General features: G+C 42.9%; 1 protein-coding gene across 2 annotated transcripts in view; it reads left to right on the top strand.

The window, feature by feature from the left end:
- The window catches only part of iffo2b (intermediate filament family orphan 2b), a 40,175-nt gene extending 23,010 nt beyond the window's left edge, over positions 1-17,165 (top strand). Inside the window, exons 2-8 of one of the 2 annotated variants that reach the window (XM_080788387.1) lie at positions 3,145-3,205; positions 7,166-7,261; positions 9,948-10,118; positions 11,507-11,655; positions 14,073-14,277; positions 15,801-15,890; positions 16,874-17,165. In XM_080788387.1, the coding sequence (XP_080644513.1) occupies positions 3,145-3,205; positions 7,166-7,261; positions 9,948-10,118; positions 11,507-11,655; positions 14,073-14,277; positions 15,801-15,890; positions 16,874-17,116 (1,015 nt within the window). In that variant the 3' untranslated portion in view covers positions 17,117-17,165. The remainder of the gene's footprint in view (positions 1-3,144; positions 3,206-7,165; positions 7,262-9,947; positions 10,119-11,506; positions 11,656-14,072; positions 14,278-15,800; positions 15,891-16,873) is intronic. The other variant, XM_080788388.1, reaches the window with a different exon arrangement.
- The last annotated feature ends 8,122 nt before the right edge of the window (positions 17,166-25,287 follow it).

Below are 25,287 nucleotides of genomic sequence, written 5' to 3' on the forward strand. Positions count from 1 at the left end.
CTTGTGTACTCCACTACAATTATTTGAAAACTTTATTTACTATAGCTATAGCGACATACATTAACCACTTCAACCCTATACATTTACAAGCTCACAATGCATCGCAACGCGACGCATTGTGAGCTTGTAGATCGGCTATTTTCAATAGATATTGTACACATTTTGACCTTTACTCAAGTACATTTTACTTGTAACGAAGTACTTCTAAATTGCAGTATTGAGTGCTTTTCCCACCATGCACTGCTGAGAACGCATCTGTCAACTCATAGCTTTAAACCACTTGAACCATTTTTCTTTTTTTTACTTTAGCTGTTGAGGCCAAATACAGATAATTCTGGGGGTCCTTGACATGAAAAAGTTTGAGAACCACTGACATAGAAAGGCTGCACATACACAGGCACGCATGCACGCACACACACACACGCAGTGCCACTCTTCCACTGTGTTAGATACAGCCAGCCATGTGTCTCAGAGCTGCTCAACACAGTCATGCAGGTGCCCATAACGATGTGGATGATGACCTCATCTTATTATCGAATGAATCCACTCTTAACTTCAAACTCTCTTTTGGGAGTCGTCCTGGACGTGAGTGTGCCTACGGGGTCGTTCCCCGTGGGAACAGACAGGTCCCAAGCTGTCTCTATTAGTGGTCATTATTACGCAATGCCTTTGTGTGGTAGCAGTGTTGTTTTTGGCAGCACATTTCGATTTTAGTTTGAGTCATTAGTCTCTTGAATAGTTTTAATTTAGTTTTAGTCACCTGCAATGTGTTAGTCTAGTTTTAGTCAACTAAATATCATACGATTTTAGTCAACTAAATCTACAGTTGATAGTATATTTTCAGCATGCATCTAATTGTAAAATGACTGGATCTCTTGTCAACTAGTCCCTTCCTAACATTTTAGTCTAGTTTTTTATTTTTTGATGAAATTGTCAGTATATTTAGTTTTAGTCATCATAGCTTAGTTTTCATTTAGTTTTCGTCAGTGGAAAAAGAACATTTTTCGTCGTAGTTTTCGTCGACAAAATCAACACTGTGGGTCCCGTCGGTCCCAAGCTGACAAATGCTGCCTGTCTCTATCAGTGGTCATTATTACGCAATGCCTTTGTGTGATAGATAGATAGTACCTCTAGGGAAGTAGTGCTATATGACCTGTCAGCAGAGAATCGAAGCTCTGTTCCAATTCAGGACAGTAAAGTAAAGGCCGTTTTACTCATGCCCATAATACTATTTTTTTCTGTTCACTGGCAATTGTATGTATTTGATTATCAACCTCCTAAACCCATCAGTAAATGTGCATTCAGAGATTTAACAGATTTTCGACCAGGCATTTAAAATACAGAACCTATTCCTTAAAAGAAAAAAGAACACAATCATTCATTCACTATTATTCATTTATGGATTCTGAGCTGGAGTCTGTAAGGTTTTGCTAAATGAGTGATTTCCCTGGAGCCAGCCAGATAAATGAATGAGGCTGTTATGAACGTCAAGAAAAGCCACACAGTATAGGGTCTGCTATGCGGCAAAGAGACCCCACCCCTCATGGGGGCTATTGAATCGGCGTTAACCACCCTATCCAGCTACAACGATTCGTTTCTGCCTTAAAGGGACACCCTTTTTTGCAAAAACATATATGATAAATTAAATTTAGAAGATTTATGTGTCTTTATGTGTGTAATATGTGGTTTTAGATGTTTTAGATTTTGTCATGGACATTGGGCTCACTTCCTTCCTGGACTACAATTCGCCTAATGCTTTGGTGCACTGCTCCTCCTTGTGGATAGGGGGAGGGCTGTCTTACTGAGACAACATGTAGTCCAGGAAGTAAGTGAGCCCAGTGTCCATGACATCAGAGACACTGGGCTCACTGCTAAAATCTAAAATATCTAAAACCAAATATTACACACATAAAGAAAGTGATCTAAATCTTCTAAATGTCATTAACATTTTTATTTTTTATTTTTAAAGGGTGAAGTGTCCCTTTAAGACTTCCCCATGAGAAACTGAACCTCTTTAAAAAAAAAAGGTTGTCTGGAATTCCATTCTTGGACTTTAGACAAAAGGGAGGGGGAGACAAAAGGTCGTCAGCGGGGTGGGAGCTGGGTGGGAGCCCGCATTGTCAAGGGCAGTGTGTAATCAGAGATTATACCGTCCCGCAAAGTACCATTACCCTGTCTCGGGGCACCCTAGAGGCCATTCCATGCTCTATGATATACTGTAGTCATACGAACGCAGAGGCCTGAACAATAGCAGATGTTTGGGTCCGATACTGATCCTGTTTGTTTTTTGTAAACCCATTTAGACCTGAGGACGATTCTACAAATGTCTTCTAAATCCTGACAGTTTTCTGAAAAAAAATATGTTTCTATGTCAGTGGTTCTCAAAGTATTTAATGTCAAGGACCCCCAGAATTATATAATTGGTTGCCGACCCCCATCTGAAAATATATTGTTCCAGAGACCTCCCGGAAGCAAAGATAATGAGTAAAAAACGTTCACTCTGAAAGAATTTATATACAAAGGTTTGTACCACATTTTCACGATTTTTTAAAAATAGACCTACAAGCTCGTAGCGTGGCAAGAACCCTAGCAACCCAGGCTTCTGCGCTCTGGGAGAACAGAGCAGCTGATTTCTTTCTTTGTTTTGATTAGGTGTTCCTATACTGTCGTTTTAAGTACGGCTAGAAAGCTGTTTCAACCAATCAGATGGCTTCCTCGACTCAACCTCTTGTATAATATTTATTCAAGCAGGCTTTGTGAAGTGATGAATGATGAGTGGTGAACCGAGTGACTCGCTACGAGCTTGTACTGTAGGTCTAATGCAAATCTTTCAATATTCTTTCAGAGCGAACGTTTCCTGAACGTTTACACAGTATTTTGCATTGAACAAATTTGTTTAGAAATCCATGTCGTTACACACCGCATCTCCACTAGCTAAAGAGTGCTGGGTTGCGCCCCGAAAATAGCAGATCTACAAGCTCACAACGCGTCACAGCGTGAGTGTTGCGTGACGCGTTGTGAGCTTGTAGATCTGCTATTTTTTGTCCAAAATTGCACTCTTAGCGGGATTTCAGCCCCTGCCCCTCTAACACTCTCTGCTGCTAGCAGTGCTGATGCCGTTGGTTGTGTCTGTGTGTGTTGCAGATGGGAGGAGGAATTGTCCAGACGAGAGCAGTTGGAATCCAAGGTGGAGACCATGCAGGAGGTAGGCTAAAACCTAATCCACATCAATCACACTTCCCACGCTACACCGTACTCCAGTGGGTGGAAAAATAACCAAGTACATTTAGTTAAGTACTATACTGAGGTGTTTGTACTTTACTCGAGTATTTTCCATTTTCATTCCAAATGTTATTCTACAATTATATTGAAACTTTAGTGTACTGGTTACTTTGGATATTTGGATTGTTGTTACAAATCGCGACGCGACACATTGTGAGCTTAGCTATTTTCAAAAGATTATTATACATTTGAAAACTTTAAATGGGATATCCTGCACAATGAGTACTTTTACTTTGGGTACTTTTTAAGTACATTTTAATGCCAATACTTTTGCACTTTTACTCAAATATATTTTTGAATTCCAGACTTTTACTTATAGCGTTATAGTGTTTTTCCAAGTGCTCAAAGCACTTTACAATGGTTCATTAATTCATACATTGGGAGGTGAAGCGTCCTCACTTCCCACGTTCACACACCAATGGTGGCAAAGCTCACACCGACCGACTCATTGGAGGCAATGTAGGGTTCAGTGTCTTGCCCAAGGACACTTCGACATGTGGACAGGAGGAGGAGCCGGTATTCGAACCGCCGACCCAGGGATCATTGGACGACCTGCTCTACCTCCTGAGCCACAGCCATTCACAGCTCAACAGCCCAGTCTAACGTGATGCCTTGCAGAGAATTACAGACCAGACATCGAGGTCAGCTGCTGCCCCATTTATACTTAGACGCTCACAGGTGGCGCGCACTGAAAATAGCCAATCGAGTCGACAAGCTAACAACCTGTTGCATACACGTGGCGTGCACATATGGCTATTTCGGTGCTAGCAGGGTCTCAAGCCACCGTAAGCCAGAGCCAGACCGCGGCACAACTATCTCCAGACTCTGGGAAAAAGTGTAGCAAATGTAGTTTTCAAAATATATATTATTTGTATTGACTGCATGTGGTGTTAATTACCGCAACTCAAAAGTCTCTGTTTCATGAGACTGCAGTCCAAAACACTCCGGTATTACTAACGCTACACATCAACACTACTAAAGGTATTATGGGCTGTCATCTCCATGACAGGCTTGTTGAGGTAGACAGATTGAACTCTCAATGATCCCAATCAACAGAGTGCTGACCTTACTTTCACTTTCATCTGACCAGTGTACTAGTGGCTAGAACCAACACTTTCATCTGATCAGTGTACTAGTGGCTAGAACCAGCACTTTCATATGATCAGTGTACTAGTGGCCAGAACCAACACTTTCATCTGATCAGTGTACTAGTGGGTAGAACCAACACTTTCATCTGATCAGTGTACTAGTGGCCAGAACCAACACTTTCATCTGATCAGTGTACTAGTGGCCAGAACCAACACTTTCATCTGATCAGTGTACTAGTGGCTAGAACCAGCACTTTCATCTGATCAGTGTACTAGTGGCTAGAACCAGCACTTTCATCTGATCAGTGTACTAGTGGCTAGAACAAACACTTTCATCTGATCAGTGTACTAGTGGCTAGAACCAGCACTTTCATCTGATCAGTGTACTAGTGGCTAGAACAAACACTTTCATCTGACCAGTGTACTAGTGGCCAGAACCAGCACTTTCATCTGATCAGTGTGCTAGTGGCTAGAACCAGCACTTTCATCTGATCAGTGTGCTAGTGGCTAGAACCAGCACTTTCATCTGATCAGTGTACTAGTGGCTAGAACCAGCACTTTCATCTGATCAGTGTACTAGTGGCTAGAACCAACACTTTCATCTGATCAGTGTACTAGTGGCTAGAACCAGCACTTTCATCTGATCAGTGTACTAGTGGCTAGAACCAACACTTTCATCTGATCAGTGTACTAGTGGCTAGAACCAGCACTTTCATCTGATCAGTGTACTAGTGGCTAGAACCAGCACTTTCATCTGATCAGTGTACTAGTGGCTAGAACCAGCACTTTCAGTTCTTTGCAGCAGATTTTTACAATCTACAAGCTTATAGATTTCATGTCAATGAGTGAAAAAGTTCAAAGTTCGTCAGTAAAATAACACATATATGCCATATCACAATATTACAATATCCACAATTCCAGATGATATCTAGTCTCATAACACGACATCGATATAAGATCCATATACAGTTTACTGCCCCGGCCCTACTACTCTACGGTCTACTGTATAAACTATAAACACACTATTTTATTTTCCATGTCAGCTGAGTATGAGTGGTTCGTCGGAGCAGACTGTCAAAGCCAGAGAGATTTGTGTTAGAGCAGAAAAGCACATTACAGGGAGGGAGCCTGTGTTGGTTGGTACCAGATATTAAAAAGGTGATCTATCAGAGGCACTGTCTCTACCACAGTATGTTATGTGTCTATGGACAGCAGACACTGGACGTAGATTTATAGGCCCGTCTAGGGTTAGCGTGACATCTTAAAACAGGCCACACACACACACACACACACACACACACACACACACACACACACACACACACACACACACACACACACACACACACACACACACACACACACACACACACACACACACACACACACACACACACACACACACACACACACACACACACACACACACACACACACACACACACACACACACACACACACACCAAAGGAAGTGTTATAGCCAGCTATTCCCCCTCTCTCTCTGCTTTCCTCTGCTCTTGAACAAATCGATGGGTCGGCAGCATCTGTGTTATCTTGCTCTCTGGGTCAGCAAAACGGCGGAGAGAAGGGCGGAGATCCGTCCCAGAAGGGGTTTAACCTTTTAGAGCACACTGGCAGATGTTATGCTGAGTCTGGGAGAACCGGAGAGATACCCAAGCTAATCATTTCAATGCAACACAGACATCTCTCATAAAGAGGTATTGTGAAACAACGTTTTGATTATATATACACCTTGTATTGTTGTTACTTCTCTATTACCACCTTTCTGACTCATTGTTCCATTCATAGCTGCGTGTTACATTAGTATCAGCTGTCGGTGATACATTAGGTAAATTAAACTATGGACTAAATAAATTATAAATAAAAATGTATTTCAGCCTAACTAACCACTTATTTCACGCTGGCGTCCCCATTTTGGGCATGGCATTATAGGTGAATGGGTTATTGCGATAATAATGTAGCAGAAGAAGATAATATAATAGATAATTAAGATAATATAATAATTGCATTTTTATAGCGCTTTTCCAAGTGCTCAAAGCACTTTACAATGGTTCATTCATTCATACATTTGGAGGTGAAGCGGCGAACAGTCGACGCCAGCGTCCTTACTTCCCACATTCACACACCAATGGTGGCGAGCTCACACCGACCAGCTCATTGGAGGCAGTGTAGGGTTTAGTGTCTTGCCCAAGGACACTTCGACATGTAGACAGGAGAAGCCGGGATTTGAACCACCGACCCACGGATCGACCTGCTCTATCTCCTGAGCCACAGCCGCTTATGAACCCAAATACTTGTAGTCACCAACCTGTTTCAAAGGAGTGTTGTTAAACACTTATACCGCCATTGCAGTAGATGTACGTCAATTAAAGCCTATTATTTAATCTAACCATTAAATCAACGCCATTGCCATAGATCAACGGCAATTACGCTTTTATAGCGCCTTCGATCGATCAAGCCATAATGCTACTTACGTTAGCATCGGGTAGCGTGTATCTCCTATTCCTTGTCCCAGATGGCATTTTTTGGTCAAAACAAGGTTTATTTTGACGGCACAGAGCCGACAATGTGGAGCCCTCCAGTGCACCGGCATAGATCCGTTTGGTAAACAAGAGTTGTCCAGGACCCGTTTGACTTCCTAGTTTGTGTTCAGTACCGGAAGTCTGGGAAATGTGGCTTTTCAAAATAAGAACATCAACTGGGGAAAATGCTGTCACTAAATGCTAGCGCTGTACAGTAAGTGTTAAGTGTTTTTTATAATCCCGTCCGTACAGAGTGCCCAGGAGTCATCGGAGATTCAGGACGAGCTCAACGACAAGGTGGACAGACTGAAGGCAGAGCTGGTGGTCTTCAAGAGCCTGATGAGTGACGTACGTATATTCACCTCTCCTCCTCTAAGGGGCGGCACTTCTCAACCTTTGGATTTTAACCCATTTTGGGCGGTAACCCTTTTTGGTGTTTTAAGGATTATGCTATTTAAAAATTGCAGATCTACAAGCTCATAGCGCGGCGCTACGAGCTTGTAAGTCTGCTATTTTTTTTTAATCGTGAAAATGTGTCGCAAATTTGGAATTTATATTCTTTCTGAGCGAACGTTTTCAACTCAAATCTTTGCTTCTGGGGGTCGGTCCCTGGAACTACATATTTTCAGATGGTAGTCGGTGGCCTATTACATATAGTTTTGGGGGTCCTTGACATGAAAATGTTTGAGAACGTCTGCAGCTTTGTTTTTTAAATGGATGCCTTTGAGAGGTTGCTCACGCACCACACGGTGCATGCATAGTCGACATGACATTGAACGAGCGCTCCAGCTAGTGTTGAGACGCTGCCCTCTAAGATAGCACTCTGGGGTTAATTACGTCTAATCCCGTCTCACACAGAAGAAGTCAACAATCCTTCAACTCAAAAACCCTTTGTGCTTCTGGCAGTACCACCAGCAGCAGCAGTGCCAATTATGTTGGTTTTTTTACTACACCGGTGGCTTCTGCTGCTTATAATTATAACTCTGTACTGTGAGAGAGCAGTTGTCAATCATAGCAAATCACATCTAGGCAGACGGAGACAGCCATGCAGGCCGCTGCCTTCCTCATTAAAGATCCAGGAGAAGAATGTTATTATCGTCCTTGTGCCGGGCAGAAAACTTGTCCAATGTCCAAAACTCTTACTTTTCAGGAAATAGGGGTGGTGCGGGGTTCCAATGGATCCTATGCAGTTAGAATTTATTTAATTCTCAAACGCTAACGCCTCTCAAAAAAGATGACATTTGGAGATAGGAGGTTTCGGGCAGAAGCCAGGAAGGCTGTGACTAGGCTGTGCATTCATGGAATAGGTTTTGGGCAGAAGCCAGGAAGGCTGTGACTAGGCTGTGCATTCATGGAATAGGTTTTGGGCAGAAGCCAGGAAGGCTGTGACTAGGCTGTGCATTCATGGAATAGAGATAGGAGGTTTTGGGCAGAAGCCAGGAAGGCTGTGACTAGGCTGTGCATTCATGGAATAGAGATAGGAGGTTTTGGGCAGAAGCCAGGAAGGCTGTGACTAGGCTGTGCATTCATGGAATAGGTTTTGGGCAGAAGCCAGGAAGGCTGTGACTAGGCTGTGCATTCATGGAATAGGTTTTGGGCAGAAGCCAGGAAGGCTGTGACTAGGCTGTGCATTCATGGAATAGGTTTTGGGCAGAAGCCAGGAAGGCTGTGACTAGGCTGTGCATTCATGGAATAGGAAGGCTGTGACTAGGCTGTGCATTCATGGAATAGGAAGGCTGTGACTAGGCTGTGCATTCATGGAATAGGAAGGCTGTGACTAGGCTGTGCATTCATGGAATAGCTGGGCTGGTTCAGAGTTCATCATAAACAAGCAGCGGATCAACAGCACTTCCTGTCCAGTCGGTGTACAGCCCAGCATTGTTCCCTGGGAGTGGAGTTGTGCTCTGGTGTGATATACAGCTGTAAAACACTGCAGCTGGTGTCAGGATAAAAAAATAATAATATATATATATATATATATAGCGTGCTGGGTGGACATACTATTGTTGTTTTAACACATTTAGCATTACATTAACATTTAACCACTTTTACTGCTATTTTTAAACTAGCTGTTGAAAGATCTACAAGCTCATAGCGCGGCAGGTCTATGAGGTGAAAAGTCGTGAAAATGTGGCACAAATCTTTGAATGTATTGTTCTTTCACAGTGAACGTTTTTAACTCAAATGTTTCCATGCATTCTGAAGTTTATTACACACACAGAGTCATATATACAGTAGGACAGTAGATCTATGACGTCCCTAGTAGATTATGGAAACTATGATAAGAACAGAATGAGCAGGAACACGCTCGCATGTCATATTGTACGTACAGTCAGTCCCTCTGATACAGTAGTAGACAATCATCATGTCATGGTTATCAATATGCTTATGCAGCTACTGTATGTGTCATCTGAGTCAGGCAGCTGAGGCCGGAAATCATAACAGTTTGAGAACCACTGACATAGAAACATTTTGTAGAATCTGGCCTCAGTCCTAAATGGGTTATAAAAACCAGTGGTTCTCAAACATTCTCATGTCGATGACCTCCAAATTGATATATAAATATCATATAAAAAAAGATTATATAAATAAGTTGCCATTTATCAACTTTTATTTGGAGGGGCTAGGCCCTCATATGCCCAGCTTTGCGTGTTTGTGTGTATCCCATAGTGATGATTTGATTGGCTGAGGATAAAAGTGAGGATAAAAAAAGTGAGGACGCCAAAAGTGATTGGCCGGAATGAGATGATGCATCTCACTTCACACAAGTGTGATCCCCCCCCCCCTTTAAATAGCAGATCTACAAGCTCACAGTGTGTTTAAACTGTTCCTCCTTCCCAATTTGAGAACCATTGGTTTAAATTGCTTACAAACTGTAAAGTTTTGAGTTTTGATATTATTCCCTTACACCATACATGATGACGTCAGACTCAAAAGACTGTGACTAAAACTAAAATCAAAATTAGCTGTAAAAAAAAAAAAAATCAACATTGACTGTCACTAAAGGCCATCCTTCCTTCCTTCCATTTTGCAGGAAATGACCGACTTGGACACCAAGATCCACGAGAAGGCCATGCGGGTGGACATGGACATCTGCAGGCGAATAGACATCACGGCCAAGCTGTGCGACGTGGCTCAGCAACGCAACTCAGAGGACATGTCCAAGATGTTCAACCTGAGCCCCGCACGCTCGCTTCCAGAGAGGGTGCGTCTCGTCTGTCTTGTCCGCTAAGGACAGTAGCCTGCAGGCCTATAGCCAGCATGCTTTCTGGTCTAGAGGGGGGGGCAACCACTGGAGAATATTGGTTCACAGACACCAGAGTTGAGGTTGAAAACCACTGCGCAAAGGGTCTGCCACTTGAATTAAGGTGACTTGATTGATTGACCTAAAAAGGGCCTGTCATCTCAAACCCACAATGCAATACTTTGTTTCCAATAGTGTTGCGCACCAACGTCAGTAGTGTCATTACTCATTAGGCCCGACGTCGAAATAACAAAGAAATCTTCTAAATCATGAAAAATTTCTGAAAAACCTCATGTTTCTATATCAGTGGTTCTCAATATTTCATGTTAAGGACCCCAGGAATTATATGTAATATTCCTCCGACCCCCTGTGAATGGGACTACTATGGTAATATATGCTTTTTTTTGAGGAGAAGTCAGCAACTCTGCAAATGAAATTACCGTTGCCGATGGGGAATCGATACGTCAATGTTCTGGGCTTACACTATTATGCACCGATTGAATATAGGCGAACACTCGATGTGTGTGAAAACAATACATATTGACTGTAATGAAGAATGACACATGCCTGCCTGCAGGCGGGCGCACACACACACACACACACACACACACACACACCCCCCCCAGAGAGAGCGGCGAATGCTGATGCTGTGACTTTCTTCGCCGCACCCAAGGTTATGATGACATGGCACCGCACTAGTACGGGCCTAGCCTCGGAAACCCAGACGTTTTTATTTCCAGGGAGAAAAAAAAAGTCTGGGTCCGAGTCCACTTCAATTCGGCATACAGTAGCGCAAGCGTCACTCACTCTGCTGATTTCTGATCATCTGCACCTTTGCTAAATTGACGCGCGCACACACACACACACACACTCCTCTCTCTCGCTCTAATTAATTAGTCTCATGTCGCGCAGCTGCATATAGATTCTCCCGGCTGATGCTGCCGGGAGCTGCCTATGCCATAGAAAGCGTAGGTGGACCCCAGGCTAGTACGGGCCTAACACCTAACGATCACCAATGAGCAATGAACGCAAAATGCATAAGACAAAGTGCACATTGCGTAGGTATATTTACATATCTCTGCTGTCGGGAATAAACCAATTAAGTTTTTTCAAGAAATGAAGAAAAGCTTATATTTGAAAAAACAAAAGCAATACTGCCTCATCAAAGTTGTTGTTGTGACTTTATATATTGTAATTTACTTCGCATTGGTTCAATATTTCACAGACGTAAAGGGTGTTCAATAGCACTGATTTATGCTAAAAGGGAAGAAAACAATTGAGTTAGGTGGTTTCCTCCCGACAGCAACGATATGATGTTGTGTGTGTGTGTGTGTGTGTGTGTGTCACAGGGAGCCATGGCGTGCTGCAGGAGGAAAGAGCGCAAGGCGGTGTCTGACGAGGACAGCTCTGAGATGGACGCCGACCCCAGCACGTCAGAGGAAGAGCTTCCTGGACCGCTCAACATCACAGACGAGATGAAACGCATGCTCAACACGCTGTACGTACACACACACACACTTGAACTGAGGCTGAATGTTGCACTGCTGTGATGTCATACAGTAGGTTCACACACACACACACACACACACACATACACACACACACACACACACACTTGGAACTGAGGCTGAATGTTGCGCTGCTGTGATGTCATACAGTAGGTTCACACACACACACACACACACACACACACACACACACACACACACACACACACACACACACACACACACACACACACACACACACACACACACACACACACACACACACACACACACACACACACACACACACACACACACACACACACACACACACACACACACACACACACGCTGAATGATGCACTGCTGTGACATCATACAGTAGGTTCCTGCAGTGCATCAGCGTTGTTTTACTCTGCTGCCATCTAGTGTCGACATGGAGTCGTGCTTCTAGAATGGGAACATTCAGCCCCAAACCCTTCATATTATGAATATGACAGACCACGCAACCATCATAATTAGTTATGCATAATTCACAAAGCCATGATGAAATAGTAACAGGACAGGGTCTAATAATAACGACATGTGCTCCCATATGGCCTGGTATAATCTATTACATCAGTCATCTATGATGATGTAACTATGTATCTGCCATGAGATATGATGACTCCAGGTTTAGGATCCAGCTCCCTTTCACTTACACCGTACATGGGGCCACATGCGGCCCCCACCTTCACTTAATGCGGCCCTCAGGTTAATATCACAATACTGATATATTATTGATTTCAGCTGTAAAAAACATGACCCGCTTTAATTACTTCAGTCTATAATATTGTCTTTTTTATGTCCAATGTATTTGTACCTAGTTCATAAAGTTAACATAACTATAATTAATTAATTAATTAATAATATCTTTGCATTTGAAATTAAATAAAACAATTATTTAACTTTTTTTGGATTCCAATTAAAATAGCAAAACAAGCTCAAAACACGTCGCAATGCGACACGTTGAGCGGCTATTTTTGGTATATTTGACGTGTAGTTTTGCTACCACAGCAATATAAATATGCAATGAGGCCCTCTGGAGTGAGTGTGTAAATATAGTAGCCCTCTCCATTGTCAAACTTGCCCACCCTTGACTTACACTATGGTTTTTCAACCCTTTTCATATCAAGGCCCATTATTTATCTATATGCCATTTGATCCATTATCGTTAATTGACACACAATTCCATGCCGTTGGCAAACGTTGATCAAAATAACAGTTCTTCTACATTCTCTAATTGTGTAGACTACTTGCAAATTAAGTAATGCAGATGTTTAACAATGATGTAACTCCTGAGTGTAAAATGAAACCGTACGGGTCCATTTGGTTTCATCCAAGATCCAAGGGTCCATTTGGTTACCAACACTCCATCATTTAGCTGGGCACCACCTGGAACCCCGTCAAGGACCACTGGTCCCCGGACAACTGGTTGAAATCCACTGACTAAAACTAAGACTAAATATATTGACAATTTCGTCCAAAAATGAAAACTACACTAAAATGTTAGGAAGGGACTAGTGGACAAGATATCCAGTATACAAGTCATTTTACACTTGGGTGCATGCTGAAAATATCTGTGTAATTACGACGGCATCAAGGTCCACCAAAATAAAGTTTAGTTAATTTTAGTCAACTAAATCAACTGTAGATTTAGTCTACTAAAATCGTATGATACATGATGTATTTAGTCTGCTAAAACTAGACTAACACTAAGACATTCCAGGTGACTAAAATGTGACTACATCTAAATGAAAACTATTCATGAGACCATGACTATAAAACTAAAATCAAAATTTGCTGTCAAAATCAACACTGCGTGCATGCTTCCCCCCCCCCCCCCCCCCCCCCCAGCTACTATGTTCCATCTTAACATCTTCTCTGTATATGTTTTTTTTTTTCATATATCATTTTTATCCCACAATTTTGTAACCCATTTTTCACCCTTGTGTCAATTATTTAATGTGATCCTGGGCTCTACACACCCTCCGCCAACCTGGAGAGAGCAATGGACTTGAACTCATGCTTCCTTCATGCATCCAAGTCGCTCCTTTACACCTGACAGGGGGGAGTTTCCCTGGTTGGACGTAGCGCGTGGAAGGAACACGTTATTCCAACCAGTTCCTTTCCCCTCCATCAGGCTTCCCGGCTGGCCAGGGGGAGGCAGTTTAGAGACCAGGATTACTGCATGTTTTTTGTGAGGGTACCTACCCTCTTCTCTGTATATGTGGGTAGATCTTTCTCTGTGGATGTGCCAACCTCTCTTCCTGAATGTGTTGCCTATGTTTGTCCCTCCCTCCACTCCTTACCCATCCCCATGTCCCATCCACCTCTCTCTTGTCCCTATATCTTTTCCCTCCCTGTCCTTGTTTTCTGTTACATACAGACATTGTTCAGATAACTCCTCTGTTGCCAGGCGGGAGACGTTCGAGATCGACGACGACGACTGTGACAGCCTGACGTGGGAGGAGAACGAGGACACGCTGCTGCTGTGGGAGGACTTCGCCAACTATAACGTGCCCGGCGCCATGGCGGCTGCCATGGCGTGCCCTACTGACAACAACCCGGACGGAAACGCAGAGCCCGCCAGTGTAAGGCCTCAATCACAACCCATTTTGGTGTTTCAAGCATTATGTTACACTTTAGCTATTGAAAAATAGCAGATCTACAAGCTCATAGCGCTACGAGCTTGTAGGTCTGCTATTTTAGAAAAATCGTGAAAATATGGTGGATATCTTTGAATATATTCTTTGTGAATGTTTTTTTTTATCTCAAATCTTTGCTTCTGGGGGGTCCTGGATCCAGCCCAAAGACCCCGCCCACTCTCTGAGTTGAAAGCTACAGTCTGATAATCAGGCTAGGGGGTCCCTGGGACAACATATTTTCAGATATTGTCGGCGACCAAATTATACAGATAATTCTGGGGCTCCTTGACATGAAATATATAGTTTGAGAACCACTGACAGAAACATAGGGTTTTTCAGAAAACGGTCATGATTTAGAAGACATTTGTAGAATCATCCTCAGGTCTAAATGGGTTAGGGATAGTTCCGATTTTTTGAACTTAAGCTGTATGAAATACTTTGCCGTTAATATAGTGGTTGCAACGGGAATTCTGCTCTGGTTTTGGTGAAATATTAAGTAGTTCAGGTCATTTGTGGGGGGCACAGGGGGCCACACAGTAAAAGTAAATGTATTCACAACACTAACGTCATTTGTATTGTTGACCTATTTATAAAATATTAGCGCGACTTTCGTTCAACTTTGACCCCTCCATCACATGGAACTATTTTTGGGGCGTAGTGATATGGACGAAAGTTGCACTACTATTTTGGAAATAGGTCAACAATATAAATGACTTTTACTGCGTGGGCCCCAGTGCCCCCCACAAAGTGACTCCCACCACGCGACTCGGGCAATCAATGAATACAGTTGCAACCATTATATTAATGGCAAGTATTTCATATAGCTTAAGTTAAAAAAATCATGGGGGGGGGGGGGAGGAGGGCAGAACACAGCCATGGAGCAGAGCTGTTCTGTGAATCTCAGCCACTGAAAATGGAACCATTGAAAATTAATTGCGAGCTGCTCTGCCTTTCCAAACATAACAGATCTACAAGCTCATAGCGCGAGCGGCACAGAGTGCCGTGCTACGAGCTTGTAGATCTGCTTTTTTTTTTTTTATCGTGAAAATGTGTCGCAAATCTTGAATATATATTCTTTCACAGAGAACGTTTTTAACTCAAATCTTTGCTTATTCCGGGGTTCCAGACGGTGCCAACATAATAAACAAAATAATATGTGAAACCCTCTGCTGCCCCAGAGCACAATATAACACCTGGAACAATATATTTTCAGATGGGGGTCCATGGGCCAAATACAGAAAGGTTGAGAACCACGGACAAAGAAACATAGGTTTTTCAGAAAATCGTCATGATTTAGAGAAGACATTTAGTAGAATCAGTGTCATGGGTGAAATCCCAGTGGTTCTTCTAGTTATTTCCTGCTGGGGACCCCCTGGAACATGCCCCACACCAGCACCCCCCCCCCCCCCTGCTTTATCCTATATGTTACAAATACATGTACCAATAATATGTTTAATTTGTGTTCTCAGGACGGAAGCCTCGGCAGCCTCATAGATGAGACAGAAACACTTTTCAAGACCAGAGAGGAAGAATATCAGGAAAGCATCGGCCAGATTGAGGTAACGGTTCACACGACTACCTCTCCGTTATGTCCATTGTGCAGAGGAGAGGTGCACCTATGTTTCGTTTGGGGGGAGGAGGTAGTTCTCAGAGTAAACAAGCAGGGGAAAACAAACAAACCAGCATGAGATTGCACATGAACTCTGCAGCTGTAGATAAAAATGAATGAATGACTCACCAAATGCCCGCAGAGGTTCCATGTAATTCCACTGACAGATGCATAGTATGAACGGTTCTTTCTTGTTTACTTGGTTAGACTAGAGCTCCAAACGGCTTAGTCATGGCAGCTTGGTTACAGCCGAAAAGGGCTTCCTCTTCCTCTTCAAAATAAGAGTCAACACTAGTTATATCCTACTATAAATGCGCCACATCTCTTCATGCATGCGTGTGTGTAAGGTTGTAATGCACGTGGTATCGAGTCAGTCGGACCCACGGTTCTCCAGAATTACCAACAAAAGGCTCTGCTCAGGCTCTGCACCTGTGCAATTCCCAGCCTCTGCCTCAGCCAATTGATTGCCATGGCCACCCCACACCTGCAAATTGATTACTTAACCACTACACTTTTCACAGTCAGTTTGCACTCTTTGGGCTCAGTCAGACAGAGGCAGACAGACAGATACAGAGATCTCCATTATCCATATACAGTATGGGCACAAAAGGGACACAGACGGATAGTTAAAACGGTTGCTATGGCTCAGGTCAGGGGTAGAGTGGCCGGGTGGTAACTGCAAGGTTGCCAGTTCGAACCCGGGCTCCCCCATAGTTAGTGTCGAAGTGTCCTTGAGCAAGACACTGAACCCCTAATTGCTCCTGATGTGCTGGTTGGTGCCTTGCATGGTTTCCGCTGCCATCGGTGTATGAACGTGTGTGTGAATGGGTGAATGTAATGCACAATCTATGTAAAGTGCCTTGGATAAAGGCGCTATATAAATGCACCATTTACCATTTACCATTTACCACACCCCCACCCTGTCCCCTACAGATGGAGCTGGCCACCGCCAAGAGCGACATGAACAGACACCTGCACGAGTACATGGAGATGTGCAGCATGAAGCGCGGCCTGGACGTGCAGATGGAGACCTGTCGGAGGATGATCAAAGGCGGCAGGAACTCTCCCTCCGTCAGCTCGGTGGCCAGCAGCGACTCAGGGAACACCGACGAGATCCAGGACGAGATCCTGGACAACAAGGACGAGCTGGTCGAGGCGGAAGGCTTGGTTAGTTGATGGAGGCTTAGTGTCCACTAGCCAGGCTCTGGTGGGAGGAGGGGAGGGGGGCGGGGCGGCGTGGGGATCCAACAACAATGGACCTTTTTTGACCCACAGCAGTCCTGTTGGATAAGCCCCTATACTCCCCCCCCCCCCCCCCCCCCCCCACCACACACAAAACTGATGCAGGCCCAGAACTGGTGCTTCTATCTAATCTACTGTCTGTGTTGCGTTGTGGGAAAAGGAGGGGAATGGGGACAACCTTTTGTTTCATAAAAGGTAAAAAAAAGAAAAAGTGGTTGCATTTTCCAAACTGTGCTCGCTTCCCTCACCGCTGCCTTGTCGTAGGTTCTTTAAAGAGCTCCACAGGATACATTTGACAACCATATTCTCAAACCTTTTCAAATGGCTGAAAAAGTCATTACGTTGCATTGCCCCCATTTAATTACATTATCTTTCAGTAGTTCAGGATAAATTATATTTTTGGTGAACAGGGATCGTATACATATAAGTCACAACAATCTAAACAACCTTTTTTTCCCCTCTTCATTTTGGATCACAAAAACGAAATAATCAGGGCTTTCAAATCAGTGAACAGGAATACTTCTTACTTGAATTACATACGGTGAGTTATTTGCAATGCAAATGAAACAGGAATATATCTAATGTTTATTCTCAAAGAGGCAATGCGAGAGCTGTGTAGTTATACAGAGGGAACTCTCCAGGGTCACCAGATCTGACAGGAAAGGAGGAGCACAGACCTTTGCTGCATCGATGCACTAATCAAATTCTATGCAATTAAAAGCCTAATTTATACTTTGTCGTATGACTGCGTACGTTGCTCACAGAAAATACGTTGTTTTTTCAACTAGTTGAAAATTATTTTTATTTTAGGCGAGTGATGCCTTATTTTTTGGGCTGGTCGGTCAGTCGGTCGTTTCCATTAGGCCGGCCATCAGTCTGTCTTTGGCCTTATTTCCTTCCTCATTTCTCTGTAACCCCGTAATTAGCCTTTTAAGCCACGCAGGTGTTTTGTATATGTGTATATGTTTCAACAGCTCAGTTATGTGTGCTGAGATGAGATTGTAAAAATATGGAATATGGAACGTTCATTCTTTTTTGTTGTTGTTTGTGGACAGTAAGCACTGGAACAGTGTCCCCTGATTTGGAAAGATCTCAGGAGGGTATTCTGGCATCGTTGAAAGGACTGTCGTCAACACCATTGGCCTAATAAATTCACTGTATACATTTATTTACACTGCCTTATGAATACTGATGGCTATTTTACCAAATCGCTGAAACGGGCATTGCCATGTTCTCTCACGACTACCCTGTGAATGTTCATTCTCTCAGAGAGAGCAATACAACCACATTCACTTTCAAACAGCTCAATCAACAATTAAGACTCCAACCAAACAACCATTTTATAAGCTCAAAACCAAAGGACATTTTTCCATTTGATTTTGAACAGATTGCTACACTCACATAGCCTCCGCGCATCAACATCTTAATCAGAGGGTTTGTTACAAAGTTGAAGCCACTGCCAAGAAAGAAAAGCAAAGTGTGCTTCCTCTGGGTGCTGCCCTTTGGTTTAGGGCCGTGGGGTGCTCGGCTATAAATATAACTTCAATCAAAAACCACCAAAGTGGGGGAAAGAGCGGCACACCCCAAAATAAAAGATTGGCAAGACTGGGCTCAGATGCAATTTCTCATTTATTGAGAAAGCCAGCGCTGTCAGGTGATCCTTTCGATTCAGGAGGCAGTCAGGTTGCAGAGAGAGCCGCTCTGCCAGAGAATCCCACGCATTTGCTTATTAGCAAGCTCTTAACCCAAATATAGTTCTGACGTCAGAATTAGTTTTCTGAAATACCTAATGTTTCTGCATCAGTAGTGCTCAATATTTCATGTCAAGGACCCCAAAAATTATATGTAATTGGCCGCCAACCCCATTTGAAAATATGTTGTTCCAGGGAGGGACCCCTCAGAAGCAAAGATTTGAGTTAAAAGCGTTCGCTCTGAAATAATTATATTATAAGATTTGCAACACATTTTCACGATTTTTAAAAAATTGTATTTTTTTCAACATTCTAAAGTATAACAAAATGCTTAAAACTCCAAAAAGGGTTCCACAGACAATTGCAGATAATTCCGCGGGTCCTTGACATGAAAAAGTTTGAGAACCACTGACAAAACTAAAAAAGGACAAATTTCTGAGTTTCCATCTGGTCAAATCATCCTTATTGCTGACTGGCCTTTGCTGTGCTGGCTATCCCCCTCCTGTGTGTCAGGGAGCGCTGTTCCAGATAGGCTATACTTTGGTCCTGCTTTGTCTGTACATAGAGGGCTTTAGGCATGTGACCGTATATGGCGTATATACCCCAGAGGCCTTTTTCTGTTCATATTTCTTCGTATGCAATGCGATTGGTTTTGTCTCCCATTTTTGCCGTTTTTTAATAGTGCTTTCCATTGGATCGGTGTGTAAACTGATCAACGCATGGGGATCTTTTCCATCATGTATTCATTTGTATTCATGATCTTAGCTGGATCAAAGACACGTCAAATGCTACTTTATGTTGAAGTCAATAATTGACGACACAGAATGTCAAAAATACACGCTGTTTGTCATTTCAGCATGCTTCATAAGACTGGAGTGTTTTTCAATAACTTCTTATATTTTGAACACCGCCAATAATTGTTGCAATGCAGACAAGTGCGCTACTCTTTTTTTTAAATCAGAACGACGATTGTGAAGTCTACATCAACAATCTGCTGTATTTAATGGTGTCAAAAAGTTTTATTTTTCACTGTCTTTTTTTATTATTATTATTCTATCTAATCCAAATAGTAGGAACATGACCTTGTATTATTCAGCGTATACTTAAGCGATATTCATAGTCTGATTTATCAGTGGTGAGGTGACCACGGCAACTACAACATGATGTCACAGAGCAACGCGGCAAACCACTGCTCTCCCCAGCCCTTTTCTCTGTTTTTACTCACCACCACGGAGCGGTCACCTCACCACCGCTTCACTTTATTACAGCTCCGGAGCGGTGGTCACCTCACCACCGCTTCACTTTATTACAGCTCCGGAGCGGTGGTCACCTCACCACCGCTTCACTTTATTACAGCTCCGGAGCGGTGGTCACCTCACCACCACTCCACTTTATTACAGCTCCGGAGCGGTGGTCACCTCACCACCACTCCACTTTATTACAGCTCAGGAGCGGTGGTCACCTCACCACCACTCCACTTTATTACAGCTCCGGAGCGGTGGTCACCTCACCACCACTCCACTTTATTACAGCTCCGGAGCGGTGGTCACCTCACCACCACTCCACTTTATTACAGCTCCGGAGCGGTGGTCACCTCACCACCACTCCACTTTATTACAGCTCCGGAGCGGTGGTCACCTCACCACCGAAAATCCAGACCATGAATAGGCATTTATTTTGCAGGAGCCCCGCTAACCCCCCCTTCCTCCCCCACACCGCCCCTAAACAAGCCTACTACTGTATATCAGACGACAGCGAGAGAGCCTTATACCCAGCGACGTTTGTGTCAGCGTAAAAAAAACCAGCCCGACAAGTAGCAGAAAGCCATGCTTTTTATTGGTACTGTACTGTAAACGAGTGGTGGAAAAAGTACTCGACGTTTTGTGCTCGAGTAAACGTATCAATACTGGAATATAGAAATGCTCCAAAATCAACATTTGAGTAAAAGTGCAAAAGTATTGGTATCAAAATGTACTTAAAAAGTACCAAACGTAGAATGTATACTCCGTATGTAAGCAGAATGTCTCATTTCAAGTTTTGGAATCTTTTGAAAATAGACGATCTACAACTACAAGCTCACAATGTGTCGAGTCGCATCGTGCCGCATTGTGAGCTTGTAGATTTTCAAACAGCCAAAAATGTATATAGGGTTGAAGTGGGTAATGTATGTTTTGTAATAATAAAGTACCGGTAACTAGTATCTATAAAGTTTTCAAATAAATGTAGTGGAGGTAAAACTACAATATTTGGATCAGAGCTGAAGTGGAAGTATTGGTTTGGATATTGGAAATACTCAAGTATACAAATACCTCAAAACTGTACTTTAAGTAAATGTACTTGGTTACTTTCCACCACTGCGAGTGCTAGGGCTGCAATACTCTGGATTCCATACCAGTCTCTCTCTCTCTCTCTCTCTCTGGTCTGGCCCGTACTACCAACACATTGTGATGTTCTCTTGTCAGAGTGTAGAGTAGGAGAGTAGCGACGCGCTTTGATCTCGCCGCAAAGCGGGTGCCTATGGGCTATAGTTCCAAACATTGCTCCTATATGGCTGGAACTATCCCATTGAGATAGAATGAGCACTTCCGCATTCCATTGTTACAATGGGAGTCAACACTAGTGTCACCACTCTTACTCTGATCAGATTATACCCTCCCAGGGACGTGCAGAGGGCGTTATAGAGGGGCAGGGGCTGAAATCCCGTAAGAGGAATGTTTTGGACAAATAGCGAAAATAGCAGATCTCGCGACGCGTTGTGAACTTGTAGATCAGCTATTTTCGAGGCACAACCACCCAGCAGCACTCTTTAGCTAGTGGAGATGCGGTGTGTATACAACATGGATTTTATAAACTAATTTGTTCAATGTAAAATGCTGTGTTCAGGTTCAGGAGACTTTGGGAGAAAAAGCCATTCTCCTGAATGCTGCCTTCCGGCATGGCATGGAAAGGAGAGGCATTTTGCATTTCTTTCACTGTGTAGTAAATGCTGCATTCATTCGTGGTCTGGAGAGGGCAGTTGTTTTTACGGATGGGTAAAAGGGCACGGGCTGAAGCCCCCTTTGATGCCTGATTGTGTGCACGGCACTGCACCTTCCCTTGTCATATATTTCATTGTCATTGTTCGAGGACAAACAAAATCGATTAGCAAACCAGCTCAGTGCATTCTTGCGATTCTTCCTGGTCTTGTCCAAGGTTAATTAAATAAGGTTAGGAAGTGAACACCGTACGGTGGACTTCATGTTGCTCCCTGGAAGGAAAATGTGCAATGGGCTATATGCAGCCAACACTTCCGCGTTCGGCTTCCAGGGAGCAACATGGAGTCCACTGTACAGTCTTCTGTCCTTCCAGGGAGCAACATGGAGTCCACTGTACAGTCTTCTGTCCTTCCAGGGAGCAACATGGAGTCCACTGTACAGTCTTCTGTCCTTCCAGGGAGCAACATGGAGTCCACTGTACAGTCTTCTGTCCTTCCAGGGAGCAACATGGAGTCCACTGTACAGTCTTCGCTTCCTAACCTCTTTTAATTAACTGTGGTCTTGTCGCAGGTCTCTGGCCAGGGGGGAATTGGGATTTTTAATTTCTCCACAGTTGGCTAAAAGCAGATTTTTAAAGATATTTACTGTCAATATAAATAAGGGTGCTATTTTGGTTTTGGTCTTGAATAAATAGCATATAAACAATATGTCGCTTACATGCTTTACATTTTAAATTGACATTTTTTTCTCCAAAGTACCAGTGGTGGAAAAAGTACTCAATTGTTTAAAAAAAAAAACAATACTGCAATTTAGAACTACTTCGTTACAAGTAAAAATACAGATTTGAAAATGTACTGTACAAAAGTATCGGCATCAAAATGTACTTAAAGTACTAAAAGTTAAATTACTCATATTGCAGAATGTCCCACTTCACTTCAGTGGTTAAAGTACAAACACCTCAAAATTGTACCTTAAGTACAGTACTTAAGTAAATAATCCTTAGTTACTTTCCACCACTGGTTTATCATAGCACTATAATGGCAGCCAAGCGGAAGCAAGAAAATTCCTTTGGCTCCAATAACCCCAAATCTGGGCTACTATCTCACCGACACTCCAGCATGGCGGTGTGACAGTGAAATATGGGACACTCGTGTAGACAATCACATAACATCACTGTCCAAACGTAAATCACTGTAGTTTGTTTCATTAGCAGAGTTCAACGTAGTGGTATATACTGCACTGGTTCCCAAACCTTTTCATGTCAAGGACCCCCAAATTGACACTAATTAGCCCACGGACCCCCATTAGAAAATACATGCCAGGGACCCCCCATATGAGAAGATTTGCACGGCTCTAAGCAGTGATTCTCAACCCGTTTAATTTCAAGGACCTCCCAGTTTGACATGCATTAGTCTACACAGCCTCCCGTTTAATGGTCTCTGGGACCCCAAATGTATATTGTAAAATCAATGCTAATTTAACTCTGAGTGTACAAATGGAACCATCTTGAGTTACAAACCCACAAGGGTTCATTTGGTTCCAAACTATCATTTAGCTGGGGACCCCCTGGAACTCCCTCAAGGACCCCTGGGGGTCCCCGGACCCCACTTTGGGAGCCACTGTTATATAGGCCACGTTTTAAAGACCTCAATGTTATGTGAAATCCACAACACGGTCACATGTTTCAGCAGGTCACCAATTTCACCGTAACACCGCCATGCTGGAGTGACGACTGCCAGTGAGTGAGTGGCCGAGGTTTGGGGTATTGGAATGTGTCTTTAGACACCCCGACGACACTCTGACGTTAAAACTCCCAGAGAATTTAATCAATACAAATATGACCCCAAAGATATGAATACACAAACAAGCTAATTATTGTGTGTTACATAATATGCTATAGTGATGTCCTATTTTGCAGACTTTGATTCAGTAATATGTATCGTTTAGCATAACCAAAACAAATGCAAAAATTAGGGCAAAAACACCAGGGGGAAAAATATATATACATCTGTTTTGTTCTCCTTGAGTGTAATTAAAAAACTCCTCCCTGAATGTGGTGTTAAAAAGAATACAGACCAGTCTGAAGTGAGTGGTGCAACAGCGCCCCCTGTTGGTACTCTAAACATAGGGACATTGCTGTTCCTTGGGAGTGGTTGCACGGTTTGCAACACTCAAAAACAAAAACATAGTCCTTACTTGGCACATCTTTAAAAAGTTGAAATTGAAACTCTTTTAAAGGCGGCTGCTTTGTGTGTGCTATGCAGTCGCTTCCCATAATGGGGTCTGAATGTAAAACTAAACAAACAAGTGGAGTTGCCTGGAAAAAAACACGTTGTCAACTTTACTTTATTTAGAAGCCACTCAAGTGTTGTTTTAATAATGGGGCTCATACATAATTGTGTATTATGTTGGTATGACTCATATAAATTGTATCCTGGTGGATGTGAATGTTTCATACTAAATAAAGGTTTTATATGAACGGTTTTTATCAATGTAGTGCTGGGGGAATATATGGTTGTATTAAAAGTGTCATTAAACAATTCTTTTTTTTTTTACTTGTTAATAACCGTCTGTTGACAAGTGAGCTTTTTACTACTGTCAGGTAAAAATCTGATGTGCAAGAGTGAGGAGAGACTTTCAGGAATCATGCAAGAGAACTGATTTCTTTCAACAGGGGCACCACAGTCGACCGTCACCATTTATTCCAACTTTAAATTGACTTATTTCTTTACTTTTGTTTTACGGCGTGGAGCACTGGAGCCAAAAGGGACCAGCTGTCTAGAGAACTGGGTTGATCTGCACCTCTGTCCCCACACACAGACAGACAGACGTAGACCAATATAGAGTTCACCACACTGCTCAGCTGATGCACAGCTCACATCTTGCCTCACCGTAGCAATGCGTAGCATGTTTGGTGCTTCCTTCACAAACTGCAAAACCTAGAAGAAACAAACTACTGATTGCACAGGGATGCCATGCCATTATCAGACCGTCTTGCTTTTACCTGACCGCAGTGATTTGCTTGTGATCTGAGAACAGCAATATTTGTAAATGTGGCCATAATTGAACCATGTCGAGTGCTGAATTTTGTCTGAATTCATAATTTCTTTTGAACTTTTTGTATATGATTTGTCTGCTTATTTCAGTACGTATTTCTTTACAATAGTGAAATAATTTGTGTGTCTGTGCGTGTGTAAGCTATTGATACATTGTATTCACGAGGGGGGTGGGTTATGTTTAATGTACAGTTGGTATTTGGGTCAAATAAAATAAAATGGTGGATTGAATAAAGCCAAGGTCAACATGCTTCTTTTTTTGGGTTGGTAAGCTTAAGCCCGACCCGGCAACCTACCTCAAACCCTATTGGTCCGACAGTCATTAGACTGACAACCTATACCTCAAACCCTATTGGTCCGACAGTCATTAGTTAGACCGACAA

Source organism: Protomyctophum bolini, assembly GCF_963924005.1.
Source record: "Protomyctophum bolini genome assembly, chromosome: 2".
NCBI lineage: Eukaryota > Metazoa > Chordata > Actinopteri > Myctophiformes > Myctophidae > Protomyctophum > Protomyctophum bolini.